General features: G+C 39.8%; 1 protein-coding gene across 3 annotated transcripts in view; it reads left to right on the top strand.

Annotated features, from left to right (window-relative positions):
* LOC110535504 (calcium-transporting ATPase type 2C member 1) overlaps positions 1 to 25,434 on the top strand; it is a 63,782-nt gene that overhangs the window by 13,970 nt on the left and 24,378 nt on the right. For all 3 annotated transcript variants that reach the window (XM_036966688.1, XM_036966694.1, XM_036966687.1), the window contains exons 2-9: positions 3,473 to 3,577; positions 3,851 to 3,967; positions 8,743 to 8,832; positions 9,020 to 9,055; positions 9,337 to 9,398; positions 10,027 to 10,135; positions 10,315 to 10,464; positions 10,634 to 10,778. In XM_036966688.1, coding sequence (XP_036822583.1) covers positions 3,473 to 3,577; positions 3,851 to 3,967; positions 8,743 to 8,832; positions 9,020 to 9,055; positions 9,337 to 9,398; positions 10,027 to 10,135; positions 10,315 to 10,464; positions 10,634 to 10,778 — 814 coding nt within the window. The remainder of the gene's footprint in view (positions 1 to 3,472; positions 3,578 to 3,850; positions 3,968 to 8,742; positions 8,833 to 9,019; positions 9,056 to 9,336; positions 9,399 to 10,026; positions 10,136 to 10,314; positions 10,465 to 10,633; positions 10,779 to 25,434) is intronic.

The following is a 25,434-nucleotide window of genomic DNA, read 5'->3' as shown; positions in this document are numbered from 1 at the left end:
AGGAGGGAATCTCTCCAGGAACAGGGTTGGAGTGAGAACCTACAGGAGGGTATCTCTCCAGGAACAGGGATGGAGTGAGAACCTACAGGAGGGTATCTCTCCAGGAACAGGGTTGCAGTGAAAACCTACAGGAGGGTATCTCTCCAGGAACAGGGTTGGAGTGAAAACCTACAGGAGGGAATCTCTCCAGGAACAGGGTTGGAGTGAAAACCTACAGGAGGGTATCTCTCCAGGAACAGGGTTGGAGTGTGAACCTACAGGAGGGTATCTCTCCAGGAACAGGGTTGGAGTGAAAACCTACAGGAGGGTATCTCTCCAGGAACAGGGTTGGAGTGTGAACCTACAGGAGGGTATCTCTCCAGGAACAGGGTCGGAGTGAAAACCTACAGGAGGGTATCTCTCCAGGAACAGGGTCGGAGTGAAAACCTACAGGAGGGTATCTCTCCAGGACCAGGGTTGGAGTGAAAACCTACAGGAGGGTATCTCTCCAGGAACAGGGTTGGAGTGTGAACCTACAGGAGGGTATCTCTCCAGGAACAGGGTCGGAGTGAAAACCTACAGGAGGGTATCTCTCCAGGAACAGGGTCGGAGTGAAAACCTACAGGAGGGTATCTCTCCAGGACCAGGGTTGGAGTGAAAACCTACAGGAGGGTATCTCTCCAGGACCAGGGTTGGAGTGAAAACCTACAGGAGGGTATCTCTCCAGGACCAGGGTTGGAGTGAAAACCTACAGGAGGGTATCTCTCCAGGACCAGGGTTGGAGTGAAAACCTACAGGAGGGTATCTCTCCAGGACCAGGGTTGGAGTGAGAACCTACAGGAGGGTATCTCTCCAGGAACAGGGTTGGAGTGTGAACCTACAGGAGGGTATCTCTCCAGGAACAGGGTTGGAGAGTAGTGCTGAGTGATTAGTGCTTTTTGAGGTCTGTTCGATTTCGGTTCGATTTAAAATAAATAATTATCAAGGGTTTTTATTTTTTTTAAACAATATAAAATGCACTATGCATTATGTGGGTTGAAATGCTGTAACAACACAGAATAAAACAATTAATAAAAGTCCCGTGATTTTAGTGACTGTCCATTACTGCTTATCAGTTATTCACAACACTTTACTTTAATAAAATATTAGTGTATATTACACTTTTTTTTAATTTGATGACTTTATTATTTCATTCCAAGTCATCTCATCTCTATAGAGATATTTGAGTAGTTATTCAAAGTAAACAAGACATACTTTTATGACTGCTGACTATCAACTATCAATCACTTAGATGATACCTCCGTGATGCAACAGCGGCTCTCTATATCCCCTCACAATAGTGCATTATTCTCCTGTAGCAGGCGTAAAATAAACACAGACCGGACAAGAAGATGCGCAATGGATTATGGTCATTGTAGTTAATTACCACGTTTTATGCTCTAAACTATGTAGATTATTGGCCTGTGGGAAACTACAACCCCCCATTACATCGCACGGTTCAGACTTGGATCTGATTCATCTCTAGAGAAACTGTGCATTGAGCTCACAGAAAAAAACCACAGGTCAATTAGTTGTTTAAAAGACATCGCTCAGCACTATTGGAGAGCTTTGATAGATTGTGTGTTTGTTAGGGTGTATTCAATTGTATGTGTCTGTTAGGTTATATTACACCAAGTGAATGCAAACCCTTTCTGGGGATGTTCCCCTGGTATAAGAAGGACACTTAATCTCTTCATTTAGCTAACTATAGTGTCTTTCTGTGTAAAATAGATAAACATTTGTTTTGTTGGCTTTTTTGATTGATCGAGCAGTAGGTTTTTGACTTGCCTCATTATTCTAAATCTATAGATGAGAACACAACTTGTTTGGAAGACCTGCAGGCCTATCTGGCTGGCCAGGAAATGAGTAACCCTGTAGAGGGGGAATTTCTGCCTCTTGTCAGAACCTGAGTAGGGGGAAGACTAAAGAGAGAGAGCAGTAAAGAGCGGTTGGAAGATGGTAAAGAGAGAGGAAGGACGAGGAGAGGAGGAGCGAGGGTTCTCTACTCATTCACTCCTCCATGCCTCTAGGCCCTCTCCTTCTCTACAGCTTTTCTTCTAGAGCTCTTCAGTTCCACAGAAAGAAGTGTGACCTTTTCATTCATTATTCTACACCAAGTGGAGTGAGAGGGGGGGAGAAGGGGAGAGGGAGTGAAGATGAGGGGAGACAGACAGAGAGAATCTGATCCAGGTTTAAGCTCTTGTCACTCTTAATTAGATGGAATCCTCTCAGGCTAACAGAACACTCTCCAGCCTCCTTACTTATGTAAGATACTTTGTCTCATCTGAATGGTGGAGAGGAGAGGGAAGACACCAGGCGAGGGAGGAGAAGGAGTGGGATTTTGGTTGTTCTGGGGGAGTTGTGAGACACACAGACAGATGTTGGTTGGATACCTTTTTAGCAGTAGATGTTACGGGCAGGACCAGGAGGTGTGGCCGGGAGAGATGAAGATGCACAGAACAGGTCATTCATCCCCCTGCCTGTCATACGGTTGCTGTGTCATCGCCTGCCTACAATCCTCTCTACGGTAACAGAGTGAGATGGTTTGTTTGACGAGGAGGACTGACGAGTAACCACAGGTGTTGACTGTCTATGTTGGCAGAGGGAGCACAGCAGACTGCCTTTTGCTGGACCTCAGTTGATGGATTAGATAACCTAGCTCTGCATTGCAACCAGTTGGCACATGGTACATTGTTGTGAAGTACTCTTTTCCCAGCATGCTTTTTTTGTCTTTTGAAAAAACTATCACAAAAAAGCTGTTGATTTGTTGATTGTCATGAAACATGTTTGAGCCTTAGTCCTGGTATGCCTGATCTTGGTGACATCGTATGAGTGATATTGTTTGGCTGCCTGGTGAACCTGGGGGTCAGTAGAACATCTGACCTAACGGCAGAACATCAGCATAGTGGAGCGAAGTGCAGCCTTCATCTTCAAGCTATGATATAGCAAAGGTTATGGCGTGATGAGAAGGGCTACCATCTAATCTCTGTGGGTGTAGTTTTAGCATCATGCTGCCTGGTGAACCTGGGGGTCAGTAGAACATCTGACCTAACGGCAGAACATCAGCATAGTGGAGCGAAGTGCAGCCTTCATCTTCAAGCTATGATATAGCAAAGGTTATGGCGTGATGAGAAGGGCTACCATCTAATCTCTGTGGGTGTAGTTTTAGCATCATGCTGCCTGGACTACACTAAATATGCAAGGGATTACATTTTTGATTGTGTTAAATCAAATCAAATTGTTTGTCACATGTGCAATACAACAGATGTAGACTTTACTGTGAAATGCTTACTTACCAGCCTTTCACTAACAATACAGAATTTTAAAAAAGTAAGAAAAATGATCTAAATAAACTAAAGGAAATAGTAACATGATAAAATACCAATACCGGGGCTATATACAAGGATAATGGATATGTCTTGTTTCTCCTAATGTTATTGTCTGTCTGTTGCAGCTTTCTGAGAGACAACCCCAATGTGAAGATGAGACCATGGTTCCAGTACTAACTTCAAAAAAAGCCAGTGAATTACCAGTGAACGAAGTAACGTGTGTCCTGCAGGTACGTATGGCACAGTGAAAAATGTACAATTTACTAACATTTTATTCCATTACCATTAGTGCATAGACATTTGAGTCGTTTAACTGACACTCTTATCCAGACGACTTAGTTAGTGCATCCATCTTAAGATGGCTAGGTGACACAAGTTAGGCCTAGTCAGCATCACTGAACTGTCAAACAGCACCAGCACACTGAAGGGTGAGCCCCTCATCTCATCGTCACACGCTAGTCACCTGACACCGTTGTTGTTGGTAACCATGCTCCTTCCCTCAGGCTGACCTGCAGTACGGCCTGACCCACAGTGAGGTCACCCGTCGCCGTGCCTACCATGGCTGGAATGAGTTCGACATCAATGAGGAGGAGCCTCTCTGGAGGAAGTACATCTCCCAGGTGAGTGGCAGATAGAACTACAAATGTCTTGTCAAGCTGAAAAAGTACAACTCCCTGGAGAGTGAAGGATAGAACTACAAATCCCTTGTCAACGTCAAGCTGAAAAAGTACAACTCCCTGGAGAGTGAAGGAAAGCTACCAAAAGCTGAAATTTATACCGTTATTATAGCGTTGTAGTACATGTGTGTGAAGCCTAAATAAGCAGAAGGGGGAACACCCTCACACCTGATACATCCTGGCTTTGATACAGGAGTTCTAGCACAGCATCCCACCACTGACAAGACATTTCCAGCGAGTGCTGAAGCCGAAGCTGCAGTAGGGATTCAGGTTTCAGAAGCAGCTCCCTACATGCTGTAGTGTTTAGTATATGTGAAATATCACAGATCACCTGCTGTCCTCCTCCGCCCCGCTCTTGGATTGCTCTTGACATCTTTTGCAAGGACAAAAGCTCCCAGTGTCCTCTGGGGTAGGAGGGAGGGAGGGAGAGAAGAGGAGGAAAAAACTGGGCCGCTCTATTCTGCCTGGTTTCTGTCTTCCATGGCCAGAAGCAAAGTGATGAGCGGTCGGATAAATATAGAGCTGCCGCCCTGAGAGGCTGTTTTTCTCCTTCACACTGAGAGATGGAGAGAATGAGGGATGCTGCCCCCCTCTCCTCTCTCTCGCTCGCTCTCCCCCCTCTCTCTTGCTCGCTCTCCCCCCTCTCTCTCGCTCGCTCTCCCCCCTCTCTCTCGCGCCCTCTCTCTCATTCCCCCCCTCTCCTTTCTCCCCCCTCTCTCTTGCTCCCCCCCACCTGCTCTCTCTCCCCCGTCTCTCTCACCCCCTCTGTCTCTGTTCTTTCTTTGTTTCACCCCCTTTGACACCCTGCTGAAGATGAAAGATCAGCCACTTACTCATCACGTGGTTGACGTGAGATGCACCCTCCTGTTGCCATGGAAACATATAGAAAAATATGTAATTATGCCATGAACCATTGCTGTTCTTCGGAGCTTTGGTTGGTTTAAATTGCAGGGGGGAAATCCTTTAAAAAAATATATATATATATATATATATATATATTTTTTTTTTAAAGTACTGAGGCACTTTGGATCTAGCCAGATTGAACCAGAACAGCCTCTGATCACCATTTTCCATTCTCCATTCCATATTTTATGGTATTTTCTCAACACCATTTGTCCCAAAATGCTTAAGACCCAAACCTAACTCCCCTAGGTGACAGGGTCAGTGTCCATAGAAAGGCAGTACTGCCCAGTACAGGGCACTACTCAAGATTACATAGAACAATTATCTAGAATATTAATCAGGGTATTCATTCACCACTATTGTATTCATCCCTCCCTATCGTCTGACTTGGGAGGGTGCCATTCCCCCACTCCCCTGACTCTTCTGTTGTCAGATCAGATTCCTCCTCTGTTGTCAGATCAGATTCCTCCTCTGTTGTCAGATCAGATTCCTCCTCTGTTGCCAGATCAGATTCCTCCTCTGTGTTATGGCTTGAGGCCTGACATGCCTTTACTGAGTTACTGAACTACCAGAGATGGTCCAGTCTAGCTAGCTAATTTGTTTGCAATGTGGTACTCTCCCTGTCTCCTGGAGGATCCCACCATCAGCTCAGCTCCCTCACTCCCTGTCTCCTGGAGGACCCCACCATCAGCTCCATCTCTCCGTCTCCTGGAGGATCCCACCATCAGCTCCCTCACTCCCTGTCTCCTGGAGGATCCCACCATCAGTTCCATCTCTCCGTCTCCTGGAGGATCCCACCATCAGCTCCATCTCTCCCTGTCTCCTGGAGGATCCCACCATCAGCTCCCTCACTCCCTGTCTCCTGGAGGATCCCACCATCAGCTCCCTCACTCCCTGTCTCCTGGAGGATCCCACCATCAGCTCCATCTCTCCCTGTCTCCTGGAGGATCCCACCATCAGATCCATCTCTCCCTGTCTCCTGGAGGATCCCACCATCAGCTCAGATCCATCTCTCCCTTTCTCCTGGAGGATCCCACCATCAGCTCCATCTCTCCCTGTCTCTTGGAGGATCCCACCATCAGCTCAGCTCCATCTCTCCCTGTCTCCTGGAGGATCCCACCATCAGTTCCATCTCTCCCTGTCTCCTGGAGGATCCCACCATCAGCTCCATCTCTCCCTGTCTCCTGGAGGACCCCACCACCAGCTCCATCTCTCCCTGTCTCCTGGAGGGCCCCACCATCAGCTCCATCTCTCCCTGTCTCCTGGAGGCTCCCACCATCAGCTCCATCTCTCCCTGTCTCCTGGAGGCTCCCACCATCAGCTCAGCTCCATCTCTCCCTTGTCTCTTGGATGATACCACCATCAGCTCCATCTCTCCCTGTCTCTTGGAGGATCCCACCATCAGCTCAGCTCCGTCTCTCCCTGTCTCCTGGAGGATCCCACCATCAGCTCCATCTCTCCCTGTCTCCTGGATGATCCCACCATCAGCTCCATCTCTCCCTGTCTCCTGGATGATCCCACCATCAGCTCCATCTCTCCCTGTCTCCTGGAGGACCCCACCATCAGCTCCATCTCTCCCTGTCTCCTGGAGGACCCCACCATCAGCTCCATCTCTCCCTGTCTCCTGGAGGCTCCCACCATCAGCTCAGCTCCATCTCTCCCTTGTCTCTTGGATGATACCATTATCAGCTCAGATCCAAATTTTGTGTGTGTGTGATCTTCTCACCAGTATTTTTAGCAGCAAAGTGAGAAAGCAGCACAAGGCTTTAGTTTGGCATCATCATCATCATTATCTCCCCCATCGCTGCACCTCGTTGCCGCTACAGATTTTCATCCATTTTTAGCATCCCAAAGGATAAACTGGTGGCGTGAAGAGTCATTTATCACTGTTATCAGACTGCGCTCTAAAAAGCACTGTACCTATTGGTGTTGAATCCATCTCTCTGAGAGGCCGACAGTGGGTACATAGTGGTGTTGAATCCATCTCTCTGAGAGGCCGACAGTGGGTACATAGTGGTGTTGAATCCATCTCTCTGAGAGGCCAACAGTGGGTACATAGTGGTGTTGAATCCATCTCTCTGAGAGGCCAACAGTGGGTACATAGTGGTGTTGAATCCATCCCTCTGAGAGGCCGACAGTGGGTACATAGTGGTGTTGAATCCATCTCTCTGAGAGGCCGACAGTGGGTACATAGTGGTGTTGAATCCATCTCTCTGAGAGGCCAACAGTGGGTACATAGTGGTGTTGAATCCATCTCTCTGAGAGGCCAACAGTGGGTACATAGTGGTGTTGAATCCATCTCTCTGAGAGGCCAACAGTGGGTACATAGTGGTGTTGAATCCATCTCTCTAAGAGGCCAACAGTGGATACATAGTGGTGTTGAATCCATCTCTCTGAGAGGCCAACAGTGGGTACATAGTGGTCAAAGACTGTGATGTCCTTGTGTTAATTCATGTGAAAGGCAGAACAGACAAGTAACTGCAGAGCAGTTGAATTCCAGATGCTAGTAGACTACAGGGAGCCCTACTGACTACAGAGGTAATTGTGTGTACAGGATAAGTCCCAGAGTGTGATGTCAGCATTTAGGAAGGTAATGGGCCTATAGGGGGATCTTGTTCCTGTCAGAAGTAACCAGGAAACCAGGGCTCTGGAGGCCTTTAATCAAACACTGTCACTCCTACCTGATCTTGTTCCTGTCAGAAGTAACCAGGAAACCAGGGCTCTGGAGGCCTTTAATCAAACACTGTCACTCCTACCTGATCTTGTTCCTGTCAGAAGTAACCAGGAAACCAGGGCTCTGGAGGCCTTTAATCAAACACTGTCACTCCTACCTGATTTTGAACCCCTATGTAAGTATTGAACACAATTACTGTAGACTCAGCGTTTTGTCCGCTCGCCATGCCGCCTCAATTATCCTGGCAAAGGGAGCCACAGCGCCATTGGCTGGCTAATTAGTGTCTTGCCCAGACATGACAGATTGGACCTGTCCTCCCACTGTGCAGTCAGTGGCCGTATTTGAGAGCATCAAAGCCATGATGTATAATGGGTCAATTGTGACCGACTGACTGATCTGCAAATAATATTAAGTAGTTATTTATGATGCAAGGTGATTTGTAGATCAGTCAGTCTCCCCTCGCCTCTAAAGTCAGCCTAAAACCCCTAACACCAAGCAATGCAGATGTAGAAGCGTGGTGGCTAGGAAACGCTCCCTAAAAAGGCAGGATCCTAGGAAGAAACCAGAGAGGAACCAGGCTACATTCAGCCATTACACTCTCTCTCGCTCTGTCTCTCTCTGTGTCTCTGTCTCTCTCTCTGTCTGCCAGAGGAACCAGGCTACATTCAGCCTTTACTCTCTCTCTCTGTCTCCCTTGGTCTCTCTCTCTCTCTCTCTCTCTCTCTCTCTCTCTCTCTCTCTCTCTCTGTTTGCCAGAGGAACCAGGCTACATTCAGCCATTACTCTCGCTCTGCCTGCCAGAGAGGTTTCACATGTAGAGGAGCTGTAGTTTCTGACTGTGTTGGAGGTTTGCCGTGTCATTGAAAGTATTAGTGTCATTGAGATACAGTATACCTTATGTGTGTGTGACAACCTTCCGGCAGCTTCCAGGACCTTGTTTGACAAATGAATGGGCTTCTGACTTTCTCTGTACAGAGACCTTTATTCGGTGTCTCTTCTATATAGTCACACACTCACTCATTCAGTCACACACACTCACACAAGTCACTACGGATCACATCAGATGTGGAACATTGGTATTGATCGTGCAGTGCAGCAGCTCAATGATGGCATTCTCTCTCTCCCTCTCTCCCTCCCCCAGTTTAAGGATCCTCTCATCATGTTGCTACTGGCCTCTGCTGTCATCAGTGTGCTCATGCACCAGTTTGATGATGCCATCAGCATCACAGTGGTAAGGAACCCCATCACCACACAGGTTATTTATAGTATACCATTTAGTAATGTGAGTAATTCCATGGTGCTCCAGAAATGTGTCTGACAACGGATTAGACTGGGTACTATAGAGAATGGAGAGTTAAGCGCTAACCTATTATATCTCTCTCTCTCTCTCCCCCCATCCCTCTTTTTCTCCTTGACAGGCCATTATAATAGTGGTTACAGTTGCCTTTGTCCAGGTGAGACTTCTGTATTTGCCTTCACTCTGTGAACTGTGTTAGTTGTGACAGGGAGTCAGTCAGTGTGTTTCTCTGCAGATGTCATGGTGTATTCTCAGAGCACAAAGCCAGATGCCAAATGGATCACAGTGGTACAGAACAGACGGGTGTGTGTGGGGCTCGTCTCCGTAGAGAGAACATTGGAAATGCATTGCTGTTCCATCATTTATGAGGGGCATGAGAACTGATCAAAGACATTCGTAGAGAGTTGTTTCAGCTATGCTCGCTCTGTTTCTCTGAAGGAATACCGCTCTGAGAAGTCCCTTGAAGAGCTGGGAAAACTTGTGCCTCCAGAATGCCACTGGTGAGCACTGCCTCTCTCAGCCCCAATGCTCTCTGCTATGTTTTTCTTACTCACCCATCACTAATTGTATCTACATATGGAATGACAGTCAAACATGACAGTGGAAGCAGCTTAGGACCATCGTCACTCCCATAGACTTAGTGCACACATCCTGGGATAAAGAAAGCACTGGTGCCTCCTGAAAGAAGTGTAAAGGGGACATGGAGATATGGATGTAATTTCCACTTCAAACAGGATCCAGAGGGCCAGATTTGCACTTCAAACACAAGATCCCCCCTCCCCTCAAAATACACACACACACACACACACACACACACTCTCTCTTCAATATCCCCAGGCTGCTACAAGCTGTTGCCCTTGGATGCTGGTGGTAGAACTAGCATAGTGCAGGATAGCTTGCATACTGTAGCATTAACATGGTCATTGCTGATTACAGTTCAATTCCCTCTCCTCTCTCTCGGTCTCGCTTTCTATCTCGCTCTTTCTTTATCTCGTCTTCTGTCTCGTTCTCCCTGTTTGTCTCTCTCTCTTCTCGTGCGCTCTCTGTCTCGCTCTCTGTCTCGCTCTCTGTCTCGCTCACTGTCTTGTTCTTCCCGTTTCTGTCTCTCTCCATCTCTCCCCCCTCTAGTGTGAGGGAAGGACATCTGGAGCGCATGCTGGCTCGGGAGTTGGTCCCTGGAGACACGGTCTGTCTCTCTGTTGGGGAGAGAGTCCCAGCTGATCTACGACTCTTTGAGGTATGTTATACACTCACACCTGTTCAGAAGCTGTAAAAGATATTGTCGTCCTCACTCTTACACATAAATATAGATCTGCAAAGGGTGAGACTTCACTAGCTCTACACAACAACAAAAAGCTGGCAGCAAAATAATTGCTGAAGTGACTGGCAACCCTTTCACCCCTCTCTCTCTCCCAGGCAACTGACCTATCAGTGGATGAGTCCAGTCTGACGGGAGAGACCACGCCCTGCTCCAAGTCCACGTCCCACCAGCCCACCAACAATGACATCACCTCCCGCAGCAATGTGGCCTTCATGGGAACCCTGGTGCGATGTGGCAAAGCCAAGGTACCTAGGATGTCTGTTGACGGTCATGGTTGACCACAATGTCACATGACCCATCCCAACAGTTTACCAATAAGTTATGGAGCAGCACTTCTGGCTGGAAATTAAAGTTACAGATTGTGATTAATAACGTCTTATATCATTGTGTAACTTTTTTGTTTTTGTCTTATAGGGTATCGTCATAGGAACAGGAGAAAATTCTGAATTTGGAGAGGTTTTTAAGATGATGCAAGCAGAGGAGGCCCCTAAAACACCTTTACAGAAAAGCATGGACCTTCTTGGAAAACAGCTCTCGCTTTATTCCTTTGGAATCATAGGTAATACATATTTTTTGTTGTTCTCAAATGTGCACATGTTCTCATGGTCCTGAATGGCTCAGTAGGTAGAGCATGGCGCTTGCAACACCAGGATTGGTGGGTTCGATTCCCAGGGAACACCCATATGTAAAATGTATCCACGCATGACTGTAAGTCGCTATATATATATATATATATATATACACACACACATATACAGTGGGGCAAAAAAGTATTTAGTCAGCCACCAATTGTGCAAGTTCTCCCACTTAAAAATATGAGAGAGGCCTGTAATTTTCATGATAGGTTCACATTGTAGGATTTAAAATGAATTTATTTGCAAATATTTATATATGTGTCTATAGAAAATACCTCTTGGAGAGGCAGACAAGAACATTCAAGAACATTGGTAACGTTACCAAAGGGTATTGCATGTTCTTGTCTGCCTCTCCAAGAGGTATTTTCTATAGACATACTGTATGCTCCACGCCAGTTTATACTGTCTATATACTGCTCCAAGCCAGTTTATACTGTTTATATACTGCTCCACGCCAGTTTATACTGTGTGTATATATACTGCGCCAAGCCAGTTAATACTGTTTATATACTGCTCCACGCCAGTTTATACTGTGTATATATACTGCTCCAAGCCAGTTTATACTGTGTGTATATATATACTGCTCCAAGCCAGTTTATACTGTGTCTATATATACTGCTCCAAGCCAGTTTATACTGTGTATATATATACTGCTCCAAGCCAGTTTATACTGTGTGTATATATATACTGCTCCAAGCCAGTTTATACTGTGTGTATATATATACTGCTCCAAGCCAGTTTATACTGTGTGTATATATATACTGCTCCAAGCCAGTTTATACTGTGTCTATATATACTGCTCCAAGCCAGTTTATACTGTGTCTATATATACTGCTCCAAGCCAGTTTATACTGTGTATATATACTGCTCCAAGCCAGTTTATACTGTGTATATATACTGCTCCAAGCCAGTTTATACTGTGTATATATACTGCTCCAAGACAGTTTATACTGTGTATATATACTGCGCCAAGCCAGTTTATACTGTGTATATATACTGCTCCAAGCCAGTTTATACTGTGTCTATATATACTGCGCCAAGCCAGTTTATACTGTGTCTATATATACTGCTCCAAGCCAGTTTATACTGTGTGTATATATATACTGCTCCAAGCCAGTTTATACTGTTTATATACTGCTCCACGCCAGTTTATACTGTCTATATACTGCTCCAAGCCAGTTTATACTGTGTATATATACTGCGCCAAGCCAGTTTATACTGTGTATATATACTGCGCCAAGCCAGTTTATACTGTGTATATATACTGCGCCAAGCCAGTTTATACTGTGTATATATACTGCTCCAAGCCAGTTTATACTGTGTATATATACTGCTCCAAGCCAGTTTATACTGTGTATATATACTGCGCCAAGCCAGTTTATACTGTGTATATATACTGCTCCATGCCAGTTTATACTGTCTATATACTGCTCCAAGCCAGTTTATACTGTGTATATATACTGCGCCAAGCCAGTTTATACTGTGTATATATATACTGCTCCAAGCCAGTTTATACTGTTTATATACTGCTCCAAGCCAGTTTATACTGTTTATATACTGCTCCAAGCCAGTTTATACTGTGTATATATACTGCTCCAAGCCAGTTTATACTGTGTATATATACTGCTCCAAGCCAGTTTATACTGTGTATATATACTGCTCCAAGCCAGTTTATACTGTCTATATATACTGCTCCAAGCCAGTTTATACTGTCTATATATACTGCTCCAAGCCAGTTTATACTGTGTATATATACTGCTCCAAGCCAGTTTATACTGTGTATATATACTGCTCCAAGCCAGTTTATACTGTGTATATATACTGCTCCAAGCCAGTTTATACTGTCTATATATACTGCTCCAAGCCAGTTTATACTGTGTATATATACTGCTCCAAGCCAGTTTATACTGTCTATATATACTGCGCCAAGCCAGTTTATACTGTGTCTATATATACTGCGCCAAGCCAGTTTATACTGTGTCTATATATACTGCGCCAAGCCAGTTTATACTGTGTATATATACTGCTCCAAGCCAGTTTATACTGTGTATATATACTGCTCCAAGCCAGTTTATACTGTGTATATATACTGCTCCAAGCCAGTTTATACTGTGTATATATACTGCTCCAAGCCAGTTTATACTGTGTATATATACTGCGCCAAGCCAGTTTATACTGTGTATATATACTGCTCCAAGCCAGTTTATACTGTGTCTATATATACTGCGCCAAGCCAGTTTATACTGTGTATATATACTGCGCCAAGCCAGTTTATACTGTGTATATATACTGCTCCAAGCCAGTTTATACTGTCTATATATACTGCTCCATGCCAGTTTATACTGTCTATATACTGCTCCAAGCCAGTTTATACTGTGTATATATACTGCTCCAAGCCAGTTTATACTGTGTCTATATATACTGCGTCAAGCCAGTTTATACTGTGTATATATACTGCTCCAAGCCAGTTTATACTGTGTCTATATATACTGCTCCAAGCCAGTTGAAGTTGGAAGTTTACATACACCTTAGCCAAATACATTTAAACTCAGTTTTTCACAATTCCTGACGTTTTCTGAGTAAAAATTCCCTGTATTAGGTCGGTTAGGATCACCACTTTATTTTAAGAATGTGAAATGTCAAAATAAAAGTAGAGCATGATTTTATTTCAGCGTTTATTTATTTCATCACATTCCCAGTGGGTCAGAAGTTTACATACACTCAATTAGTATTTGGTAGCATTGCCTTTAAATTGTTTAACTTGGGTCAGACGTTTCGGGTAGCCTTCCACAAGCTTCCCACAATGTTGGGTGAATTCTGGCCCATTCCTCCTGACAGAGCTGCTGTAACTGAGTCCGGTTTGTAGGCCTTCTTGCTCGCACACTCTTTTTCAGTTCTGCCCACAAGTTTTCTATGGGATTAAGATCAGGGCTTTGTGATGGCCACTCCAATACCTTGACTTTGTTGTCCTTAAGTCATTTTGCCACAACTTTGGAAGTATGCTTGGGGTCATTGTCCATTTGGAAGACCCATTTGCAAACAAGATGTAACTTCCTGACTGATGTCTTGAGATATTGCTTCAATATATCCAGGTACTTTTCCTTCCTCAATATGCCATCTATTTTGTGAAGTGCACCAGTCCCTCCTGCAGCAAAGCACCTCCACAACATGATGCTGCTGCCCCCCCGGTTCCACGGTTGGGATGGTGTTCTTTGGCTTACAAGCCTCCCCCTTTTTCCTCCAAACATAACAATGGTCATTATTGCCAAACAGTTCTATTTTTGTTTCATCAGGCCAGTGGACATTTCTACAAAAAGTACGATCTTTGTCCCCATGTGCAGTTATAAACCGTAGTCTGGCTTTTTATGGGGGTTTTGGAGCAGTGGCTTCTTCCTTGCTGAGCAGCCTTTCAGGTTATGTCGATATAGGACTTGTTTTTACTGTGGATATAGATACTTTCGTACGCGTTTCCTCCAGCATCTTCACAAGGTCCTTTGCTGTTGTTTTGGGATTGATTTTCACTTTTCGGCACCAACGTACATTCATCTCTAGGAGACAGAACGTATCTCCTTCCTGAGCGGTATGACGGCTGCGTGGTCCCATGGTGTTTATACTTGCGTACTATTGTTTGTACAGATGAACGTGGTACCTTCAGGCATTTGGAAATTGCTCCCAAGGATGAACCAGACTTGTGGAGGTCTATAATTTTTTTCTGGGGTCTTTGCTGATTTCTTTTGATTTTCCCATGATGTCAAGCAAAGAGGGACTGAGTTTGAAGGTAAGCCTTGAAATACATCCACAGGTACACCTCCAATTGCCTCAAATTATGTAAATTAGCCTATCAGAATCTTCTAAAGCAATTACATAATTTTCGGTAATGTTCCAAGCTGTTCCAAACAGTCAACTTATTGTACCTAAAATTCTGACCCACTGGAATTGTGATACAGTGAATTATAAGTGAAATCATGTCTGTAAACAATTGTTAGAAAAGTGACTTGTGTCATGCACAAAGTAATGTCCTAACCGACTTGCCAAAACTATAGTGTGTTAGCAAGAAATTTGTGGAGTGGTTGAAAAATGAGTTTGAATGAGTCCAACCTAAGTGTATGTAAACTGACTTCAACTGTATATACTGCTCCAAGCCAGTTTATACTGTGTATATATTCTATTCCAAGCCAGTTTATACTGTGTGTATGTACAGTGCCTTGCGAAAGTATTCGGCCCCCTTGAACTTTGCGACCTTTTGCCACATTTCAGGCTTCAAACATAAAGATATAAAACTGTATTTTTTTGTGAGGAATCAACAACAAGTGGGACACAATCATGAAGTGGAACGACATTTATTGGATATTTCAAACTTTTTTAACAAATCAAAAACTGAAAAATTGGGCGTGCAAAATTATTCAGCCACCTTTACTTTCAGTGCAGCAAACTCTCTCCAGAAGTTCAGTGAGGATCTCTGAATGATCCAATGTTGACCTAAATTACTAATGATGATAAATACAATCCACCTGTGTGTAATCAAGTCTCCGTATAAATGCACCTGCACTGTGATAGTCTCAGAGGTCCGTCAAAAGCGCAGAGAGCATCATGAAGAACAAGGAACACACCAGGCAGGTCCGGGATACTGTTGTGAAGAAGTTTAAAGCCAGATTTGGATACAAAAAGATTTCCCAAGCTTTAAACATCCCAAGGAGGACTGTGCAAGCGATAATATTGAAATGGAAGGAGTATCAGACCACTGCAAATCTACCAAGACCTGCCCGTCCCTCTAAACTTTCAGCTCATACAAGGAGAAGACTGATCAGAGATGCAGCCAAGAGGCCCATGATCACTCTGGATGAACTGCAGAGATCTACAGCTGAGGTGGGAGACTCTGTCCATAGGACAACAATCAGTCGTATATTGCACAAATCTGGCCTTTATGGAAGAGTGGCAAGAAGAAAGCCATTTCTTAAAGATATCCATAAAAAGTGTTGTTTAAAGTTTGCCACAAGCCACCTGGGAGACACACCAAACATGTGGAAGAAGGTGCTCTGGTCAGATGAAACCAAAATTGAACTTTTTGGCAACAATGCAAAACGTTATGTTTGGCGTAAAAGCAACACAGCTCATCACCCTGAACACACCATGCCCACTGTCAAACATGGTGGTGGCAGCATCATGGTTTGGGCCTGCTTTTCTTCAGCAGGGACAGGGAAGATGGTTAAAATTGATGGGAAGATGGATGGAGCCAAATACAGGACCATTCTGGAAGAAAACCTGATGGAGTCTGCAAAAGACTGGGACGGAGATTTGTCTTCCAACAAGACAATGATCCAAAACATAAAGCAAAATCTACAATGGAATGGTTCAAAAATAAACATATCCAGGTGTTAGAATGGCCAAGTCAAAGTCCAGACCTGAATCCAATCGAGAATCTGTGGAAAGAACTGAAAACTGCTGTTCACAAATGCTCTCCATCCAACCTCACTGAGCTCGAGCTGTTTTGCAAGGAGGAATGGGAAAAAATGTCAGTCTCTCGATGTGCAAAACTGATAGAGACATACCCCAAGCGACTTACAGCTGTAATCGCAGCAAAAGGTGGCGCTACAAAGTATTAACTTAAGGGGGCTGAATAATTTTGCACGCCCAATTTTTCAGTTTTTGATTTGTTACAAAAGTTTGAAATATCCAATAAATGTCGTTCCACTTCATGATTGTGTCCCACTTGTTGTTGATTCCTCACAAAAAAATACAGTTTTATATCTTTATGTTTGAAGCCTGAAATGTGGCAAAAGGTCGCAAAGTTCAAGGGGGCCGAATACTTTCGCAAGGCACTGTATTCTACTCCAAGCCAGTTTATACTGTGTGTATATATACGGCTCCAAGCCAGTTTATACTGTATATACAGGTATATTGTATACTCAGAGTTCCCCCCCAAAGAATGTAAGGCGGGCAGTGCGCCACCTTCCGGACAGGCAGCGCCACTATATATTCATAAAAATATATCATTATTTATATATTTTTGTGACTTTATTTGATATCATTAAGGCATTTTTTTGCTCTAGATTGCATGAAATGGCAGTTACAGGTGTTGAAAAAACACCACCTTGTTAAAAATCCTGTGGAGAACCATGAGACTGTTAATGCTCCCAGCCAGTTAATTATGTGTGTGTGTATGTGTGTGGTCACTTAGAAATGTCCTTGTTTTGTCCATTTAAAATTGATCAGAAATACAGTCTAGACATTGTTAATGTTGTAAATGACTATTGTAGCTGGAAACGGCAGATTATTTATGGAGTATCTACATAGGCGTACAGAGGCCAATTATCAGCAACCATCACTCCTGTGTTCCAAAGGCACGTTGTGTTAGCTAATCCAAGTTTATCATTTTAAAAGGCTAATTGATCATTAGAAAACCTTTTGCAATTATGTTAGCACATCTGAAAACTGTTGTGCTGATTTAAAGAAGCAATAAAACTGACCTTCTTTAGATTAGTTGAGTATCTGGAGCATCAGCATTTGTGGGTTTGATTACAGGCTCAAAATGACCAGAAACAAATTCTTCTGAAACTCGCCAATCTGCCGTTTCCAGCTACAATAGTCATTTACAACATTAACAAGGCCTAGACTGTATTTCTGATCAATATGTTGTTATTTTAATGGACAAAAATGGGCTTTTCTTTCAAAAAGGACATTTCTAAGTGACCCCAAACTTTGAACGGTACTGTATCTATAGTTAATGCTCCCAGACGGTTAATGTCTATATAGTGTTAATGCTGTCTATATAGTGTTAATGCTGTCTATATAGTGTTAATGCTGTCTATATAGTGTTAATGCTGTCTATATAGTGTTAATGCTGTCTATATAGTGTTAATGATGTCTATATAGTGTTAATACTGTCTATATAGTGTTAATGCTGTCTATATAGTGTTAATACTGTCTATATAGTGTTAATACTGTCTATATAGTGTTAATGCTGTCTATATAGTGTTAATGCTGTCTATATAGTGTTAATGCTGTCTATATAGTGTTAATACTGTCTATATAGTGTTAATGCTGTCTATATAGTGTTAATGCTGTCTATATAGTGTTAATGATGTCTATATAGTGTTAATGCTCCCAGCCAGTTAATACTGTCTATATAGTGTTAATACTGTCTATATAGTGTTAATACTGTCTATATAGTGTTAATACTGTCTATATAGTGTTAATACTGTCTATATAGTGTTAATGCTGTCTATATAGTGTTAATGCTGTCTATATAGTGTTAATGCTGTCTATATAGTGTTAATACTGTCTATATAGTGTTAATGCTGTCTATATAGTGTTAATGATGTCTATATAGTGTTAATACTGTCTATATAGTGTTAATGCTGTCTATATAGTGTTAATACTGTCTATATAGTGTTAATGCTGTCTATATAGTGTTAATGCTGTCTATATAGTGTTAATGCTGTCTATATAGTGTTAATGATGTCTATATAGTGTTAATGATGTCTATATAGTGTTAATGCTGTCTATATAGTGTTAATGCTCCCAGCCAGTTAATACTGTCTATATAGTGTTAATACTGTCTATATAGTGTTAATGCTGTCTATATAGTGTTAATGCTGTCTATATAGTGTTAATGCCGTCTATATAGTGTTAATACTGTCTATATAGTGTTAATGATGTCTATATAGTGTTAATGATGTCTATATAGTGTTAATGCTGTCTATATAGTGTTAATGCTGTCTATATAGTGTTAATGCTGTCTATATAGTGTTAATGCTCCCAGCCAGTTAATACTGTCTATATAGTGTTAATGCTGTCTATATAGTGTTAATACTGTCTATATAGTGTTAATGCTGTCTATATAGTGTTAATGCCGTCTATATAGTGTTAATGCTGTCTATATAGTGTTAATGCTGTCTATATAGTGTTAATGCTGTCTATATAGTGTTAATGCTGTCTATATAGTGTTAATGCCGTCTATATAGTGTTAATGCTGTCTATATAGTGTTAATGCTGTCTATATAGTGTTAATGCTGTCTATATAGTGTTAATGCTGTCTATATAGTGTTAATGCCGTCTATATAGTGTTAATGCTGTCTATATAGTGTTAATACTGTCTATATAGTGTTAATACTGTCTATATAGTGTTAATGCTGTCTATATAGTGTTAATGCTGTCTATATAGTGTTAATGCTGTCTATATAGTGTTAATGCTGTCTATATAGTGTTAATGCCGTCTATATAGTGTTAATGCTGTCTATATAGTGTTAATGCTGTCTATATAGTGTTAATGCTGTCTATATAGTGTTAATGCTCCCAGCCAGTTAATACTGTCTATATAGTGTTAATGCTGTCTATATAGTGTTAATGCTGTCTATATAGTGTTAATGCTGTCTATATAGTGTTAATGCTGTCTATATAGTGTTAATGCCGTCTATATAGTGTTAATACTGTCTATATAGTGTTAATGCTGTCTATATAGTGTTAATGCTGTCTATATAGTGTTAATGCTGTCTATATAGTGTTAATGCTCCCAGCCAGTTAATACTGTCTATATAGTGTTAATGCCGTCTATATAGTGTTAATGCCGTCTATATAGTGTTAATGCCGTCTATATAGTGTTAATGCTGTCTATATAGTGTTAATACTGTCTATATAGTGTTAATGCTGTCTATATAGTGTTAATGCTGTCTATATAGTGTTAATGCTGTCTATATAGTGTTAATGCTGTCTATATAGTGTTAATGCTGTCTATATAGTGTTAATGCTCCCAGCCAGTTAATACTGTCTATATAGTGTTAATGCCGTCTATATAGTGTTAATGCCGTCTATATAGTGTTAATGCCGTCTATATAGTGTTAATGCTGTCTATATAGTGTTAATGCTGTCTATATAGTGTTAATGCTGTCTATATAGTGTTAATGCTGTCTATATAGTGTTAATGCCGTCTATATAATGTTAATACTGTCTATATAGTGTTAATACTGTCTATATAGTGTTAATGCTCCCAGACGGTTAATGTCTATATAGTGTTAATGCTGTCTATATAGTGTTAATACTGTCTATATAGTGTTAATGCTGTCTATATAGTGTTAATACTGTCTATATAGTGTTAATGCTGTCTATATAGTGTTAATGCTGTCTATATAGTGTTAATGCTGTCTATATAGTGTTAATACTGTCTATATAGTGTTAATGCTGTCTATATAGTGTTAATACTGTCTATATAGTGTTAATACTGTCTATATAGTGTTAATGCTGTCTATATAGTGTTAATGCTGTCTATATAGTGTTAATGCTCCCAGCCAGTTAATACTGTCTATATAGTGTTAATGCTGTCTATATAGTGTTACTGCTGTCTATATAGTGTTAATGCTGTCTATATAGTGTTAATGCTGTCTATATAGTGTTAATGCTGTCTATATAGTGTTAATGCTGTCTATATAGTGTTAATGCTGTCTATATAGTGTTAATGCCGTCTATATAGTGTTAATGCTGTCTATATAGTGTTAATGCTGTCTATATAGTGTTAATACTGTCTATATAGTGTTAATGCTGTCTATATAGTGTTAATGCTGTCTATATAGTGTTAATACTGTCTATATAGTGTTAATGCTGTCTATATAGTGTTAATACTGTCTATATAGTGTTAATGCCGTCTATATAGTGTTAATACTGTCTATATAGTGTTAATGCTGTCTATATAGTGTTAATGCTGTCTATATAGTGTTAATGCCGTCTATATAGTGTTAATACTGTCTATATAGTGTTAATACTGTCTATATAGTGTTAATGCTGTCTATATAGTGTTAATGCTGTCTATATAGTGTTAATGATGTCTATATAGTGTTAATACTGTCTATATAGTGTTAATGATGTCTATATAGTGTTAATGCTGTCTATATAGTGTTAATGATGTCTATATAGTGTTAATGATGTCTATATAGTGTTAATGCCGTCTATATAGTGTTTATGCTCCCAGCCAGTTAATACTGTCTATATAGTGTTAATGCTGTCTATATAGTGTTAATGCTGTCTATATAGTGTTAATGCTGTCTATATAGTGTTAATGCTGTCTATATAGTGTTAATGCTGTCTATATAGTGTTAATGCTGTCTATATAGTGTTAATGCCGTCTATATAGTGTTAATGCTGTCTATATAGTGTTAATGATGTCTATATAGTGTTAATGCTGTCTATATAGTGTTAATGCTGTCTATATAGTGTTAATGCCGTCTATATAGTGTTAATGCTGTCTATATAGTGTTAATACTGTCTATATAGTGTTAATGCTGTCTATATAGTGTTAATGCTGTCTATATAGTGTTAATGCTGTCTATATAGTGTTAATGCTGTCTATATAGTGTTAATGCCGTCTATATAGTGTTAATGCTGTCTATATAGTGTTAATACTGTCTATATAGTGTTAATACTGTCTATATAGTGTTAATGCTGTCTATATAGTGTTAATACTGTCTATATAGTGTTAATGCCGTCTATATAGTGTTAATACTGTCTATATAGTGTTAATACTGTCTATATAGTGTTAATGCTGTCTATATAGTGTTAATGCCGTCTATATAGTGTTAATGCTGTCTATATAGTGTTAATGCTCCCAGCCAGTTAATACTGTCTATATAGTGTTAATGATGTCTATATAGTGTTAATGCTGTCTATATAGTGTTAATGCTGTCTATATAGTGTTAATGCTGTCTATATAGTGTTAATGATGTCTATATAGTGTTAATGCCGTCTATATAGTGTTAATGATGTCTATATAGTGTTAATGCTGTCTATATAGTGTTAATGCCGTCTATATAATGTTAATACTGTCTATATAGTGTTAATACTGTCTATATAGTGTTAATGCTCCCAGACGGTTAATGTCTATATAGTGTTAATGCTGTCTATATAGTGTTAATACTGTCTATATAGTGTTAATGCTGTCTATATAGTGTTAATACTGTCTATATAGTGTTAATGCTGTCTATATAGTGTTAATGCTGTCTATATAGTGTTAATGCTGTCTATATAGTGTTAATACTGTCTATATAGTGTTAATGCTGTCTATATAGTGTTAATACTGTCTATATAGTGTTAATACTGTCTATATAGTGTTAATGCTGTCTATATAGTGTTAATGCTGTCTATATAGTGTTAATGCTCCCAGCCAGTTAATACTGTCTATATAGTGTTAATGCTGTCTATATAGTGTTACTGCTGTCTATATAGTGTTAATGCTGTCTATATAGTGTTAATGCTGTCTATATAGTGTTAATGCTGTCTATATAGTGTTAATGCTGTCTATATAGTGTTAATGCCGTCTATATAGTGTTAATGCTGTCTATATAGTGTTAATGCTGTCTATATAGTGTTAATACTGTCTATATAGTGTTAATGCTGTCTATATAGTGTTAATGCTGTCTATATAGTGTTAATACTGTCTATATAGTGTTAATGCTGTCTATATAGTGTTAATACTGTCTATATAGTGTTAATGCCGTCTATATAGTGTTAATACTGTCTATATAGTGTTAATGCTGTCTATATAGTGTTAATGCTGTCTATATAGTGTTAATGCCGTCTATATAGTGTTAATACTGTCTATATAGTGTTAATACTGTCTATATAGTGTTAATGCTGTCTATATAGTGTTAATGCTGTCTATATAGTGTTAATGATGTCTATATAGTGTTAATACTGTCTATATAGTGTTAATGATGTCTATATAGTGTTAATGCTGTCTATATAGTGTTAATGATGTCTATATAGTGTTAATGATGTCTATATAGTGTTAATGCCGTCTATATAGTGTTTATGCTCCCAGCCAGTTAATACTGTCTATATAGTGTTAATGCTGTCTATATAGTGTTAATGCTGTCTATATAGTGTTAATGCTGTCTATATAGTGTTAATGCTGTCTATATAGTGTTAATGCTGTCTATATAGTGTTAATGCTGTCTATATAGTGTTAATGCTGTCTATATAGTGTTAATGCCGTCTATATAGTGTTAATGCTGTCTATATAGTGTTAATGATGTCTATATAGTGTTAATGCTGTCTATATAGTGTTAATGCTGTCTATATAGTGTTAATGCCGTCTATATAGTGTTAATGCTGTCTATATAGTGTTAATACTGTCTATATAGTGTTAATGCTGTCTATATAGTGTTAATGCTGTCTATATAGTGTTAATGCTGTCTATATAGTGTTAATGCTGTCTATATAGTGTTAATGCCGTCTATATAGTGTTAATGCTGTCTATATAGTGTTAATACTGTCTATATAGTGTTAATACTGTCTATATAGTGTTAATGCTGTCTATATAGTGTTAATACTGTCTATATAGTGTTAATGCCGTCTATATAGTGTTAATACTGTCTATATAGTGTTAATACTGTCTATATAGTGTTAATGCTGTCTATATAGTGTTAATGCCGTCTATATAGTGTTAATGCTGTCTATATAGTGTTAATGCTCCCAGCCAGTTAATACTGTCTATATAGTGTTAATGATGTCTATATAGTGTTAATGCTGTCTATATAGTGTTAATGCTGTCTATATAGTGTTAATGCTGTCTATATAGTGTTAATGATGTCTATATAGTGTTAATGCCGTCTATATAGTGTTAATGATGTCTATATAGTGTTAATGATGTCTATATAGTGTTAATGCTGTCTATATAGTGTTAATGCTGTCTATATAGTGTTAATGCTGTCTATATAGTGTTAATGATGTCTATATAGTGTTAATGCCGTCTATATAGTGTTAATGCTCCCAGCCAGTTAATACTGTCTATATAGTGTTAATGCTGTCTATATAGTGTTAATGCCGTCTATATAGTGTTAATGATGTCTATATAGTGTTAATGCTGTCTATATAGTGTTAATGCTGTCTATATAGTGTTAATGCTGTCTATATAGTGTTAATGCTGTCTATATAGTGTTAATGCTGTCTATATAGTGTTAATACTGTCTATATAGTGTTAATGCTGTCTATATAGTGTTAATGCTGTCTATATAGTGTTAATGCCGTCTATATAGTGTTAATGCTGTCTATATAGTGTTAATGCTGTCTATATAGTGTTAATGCTGTCTATATAGTGTTAATGCCGTCTATATAGTGTTAATACTGTCTATATAGTGTTAATGCTGTCTATATAGTGTTAATGCTGTCTATATAGTGTTAATGCTGTCTATATAGTGTTAATGCTCCCAGCCAGTTAATACTGTCTATATAGTGTTAATGCCGTCTATATAGTGTTAATGCCGTCTATATAGTGTTAATGCCGTCTATATAGTGTTAATGCTGTCTATATAGTGTTAATACTGTCTATATAGTGTTAATGCTGTCTATATAGTGTTAATGCTGTCTATATAGTGTTAATGCTGTCTATATAGTGTTAATGCTGTCTATATAGTGTTAATGCTGTCTATATAGTGTTAATGCTCCCAGCCAGTTAATACTGTCTATATAGTGTTAATGCCGTCTATATAGTGTTAATGCCGTCTATATAGTGTTAATGCCGTCTATATAGTGTTAATGCTGTCTATATAGTGTTAATGCTGTCTATATAGTGTTAATGCTGTCTATATAGTGTTAATGCTGTCTATATAGTGTTAATGCCGTCTATATAATGTTAATACTGTCTATATAGTGTTAATACTGTCTATATAGTGTTAATGCTCCCAGACGGTTAATGTCTATATAGTGTTAATGCTGTCTATATAGTGTTAATACTGTCTATATAGTGTTAATGCTGTCTATATAGTGTTAATACTGTCTATATAGTGTTAATGCTGTCTATATAGTGTTAATGCTGTCTATATAGTGTTAATGCTGTCTATATAGTGTTAATACTGTCTATATAGTGTTAATGCTGTCTATATAGTGTTAATACTGTCTATATAGTGTTAATACTGTCTATATAGTGTTAATGCTGTCTATATAGTGTTAATGCTGTCTATATAGTGTTAATGCTCCCAGCCAGTTAATACTGTCTATATAGTGTTAATGCTGTCTATATAGTGTTACTGCTGTCTATATAGTGTTAATGCTGTCTATATAGTGTTAATGCTGTCTATATAGTGTTAATGCTGTCTATATAGTGTTAATGCTGTCTATATAGTGTTAATGCTGTCTATATAGTGTTAATGCCGTCTATATAGTGTTAATGCTGTCTATATAGTGTTAATGCTGTCTATATAGTGTTAATACTGTCTATATAGTGTTAATGCTGTCTATATAGTGTTAATGCTGTCTATATAGTGTTAATACTGTCTATATAGTGTTAATGCTGTCTATATAGTGTTAATACTGTCTATATAGTGTTAATGCCGTCTATATAGTGTTAATACTGTCTATATAGTGTTAATGCTGTCTATATAGTGTTAATGCTGTCTATATAGTGTTAATGCCGTCTATATAGTGTTAATACTGTCTATATAGTGTTAATACTGTCTATATAGTGTTAATGCTGTCTATATAGTGTTAATGCTGTCTATATAGTGTTAATGATGTCTATATAGTGTTAATACTGTCTATATAGTGTTAATGATGTCTATATAGTGTTAATGCTGTCTATATAGTGTTAATGATGTC

This window comes from Oncorhynchus mykiss, chromosome 3 (assembly GCF_013265735.2).
Source record: "Oncorhynchus mykiss isolate Arlee chromosome 3, USDA_OmykA_1.1, whole genome shotgun sequence".
Taxonomy (NCBI): domain Eukaryota; kingdom Metazoa; phylum Chordata; class Actinopteri; order Salmoniformes; family Salmonidae; genus Oncorhynchus; species Oncorhynchus mykiss.
This window is presented reverse-complemented; position numbering and strand designations above follow the sequence as displayed.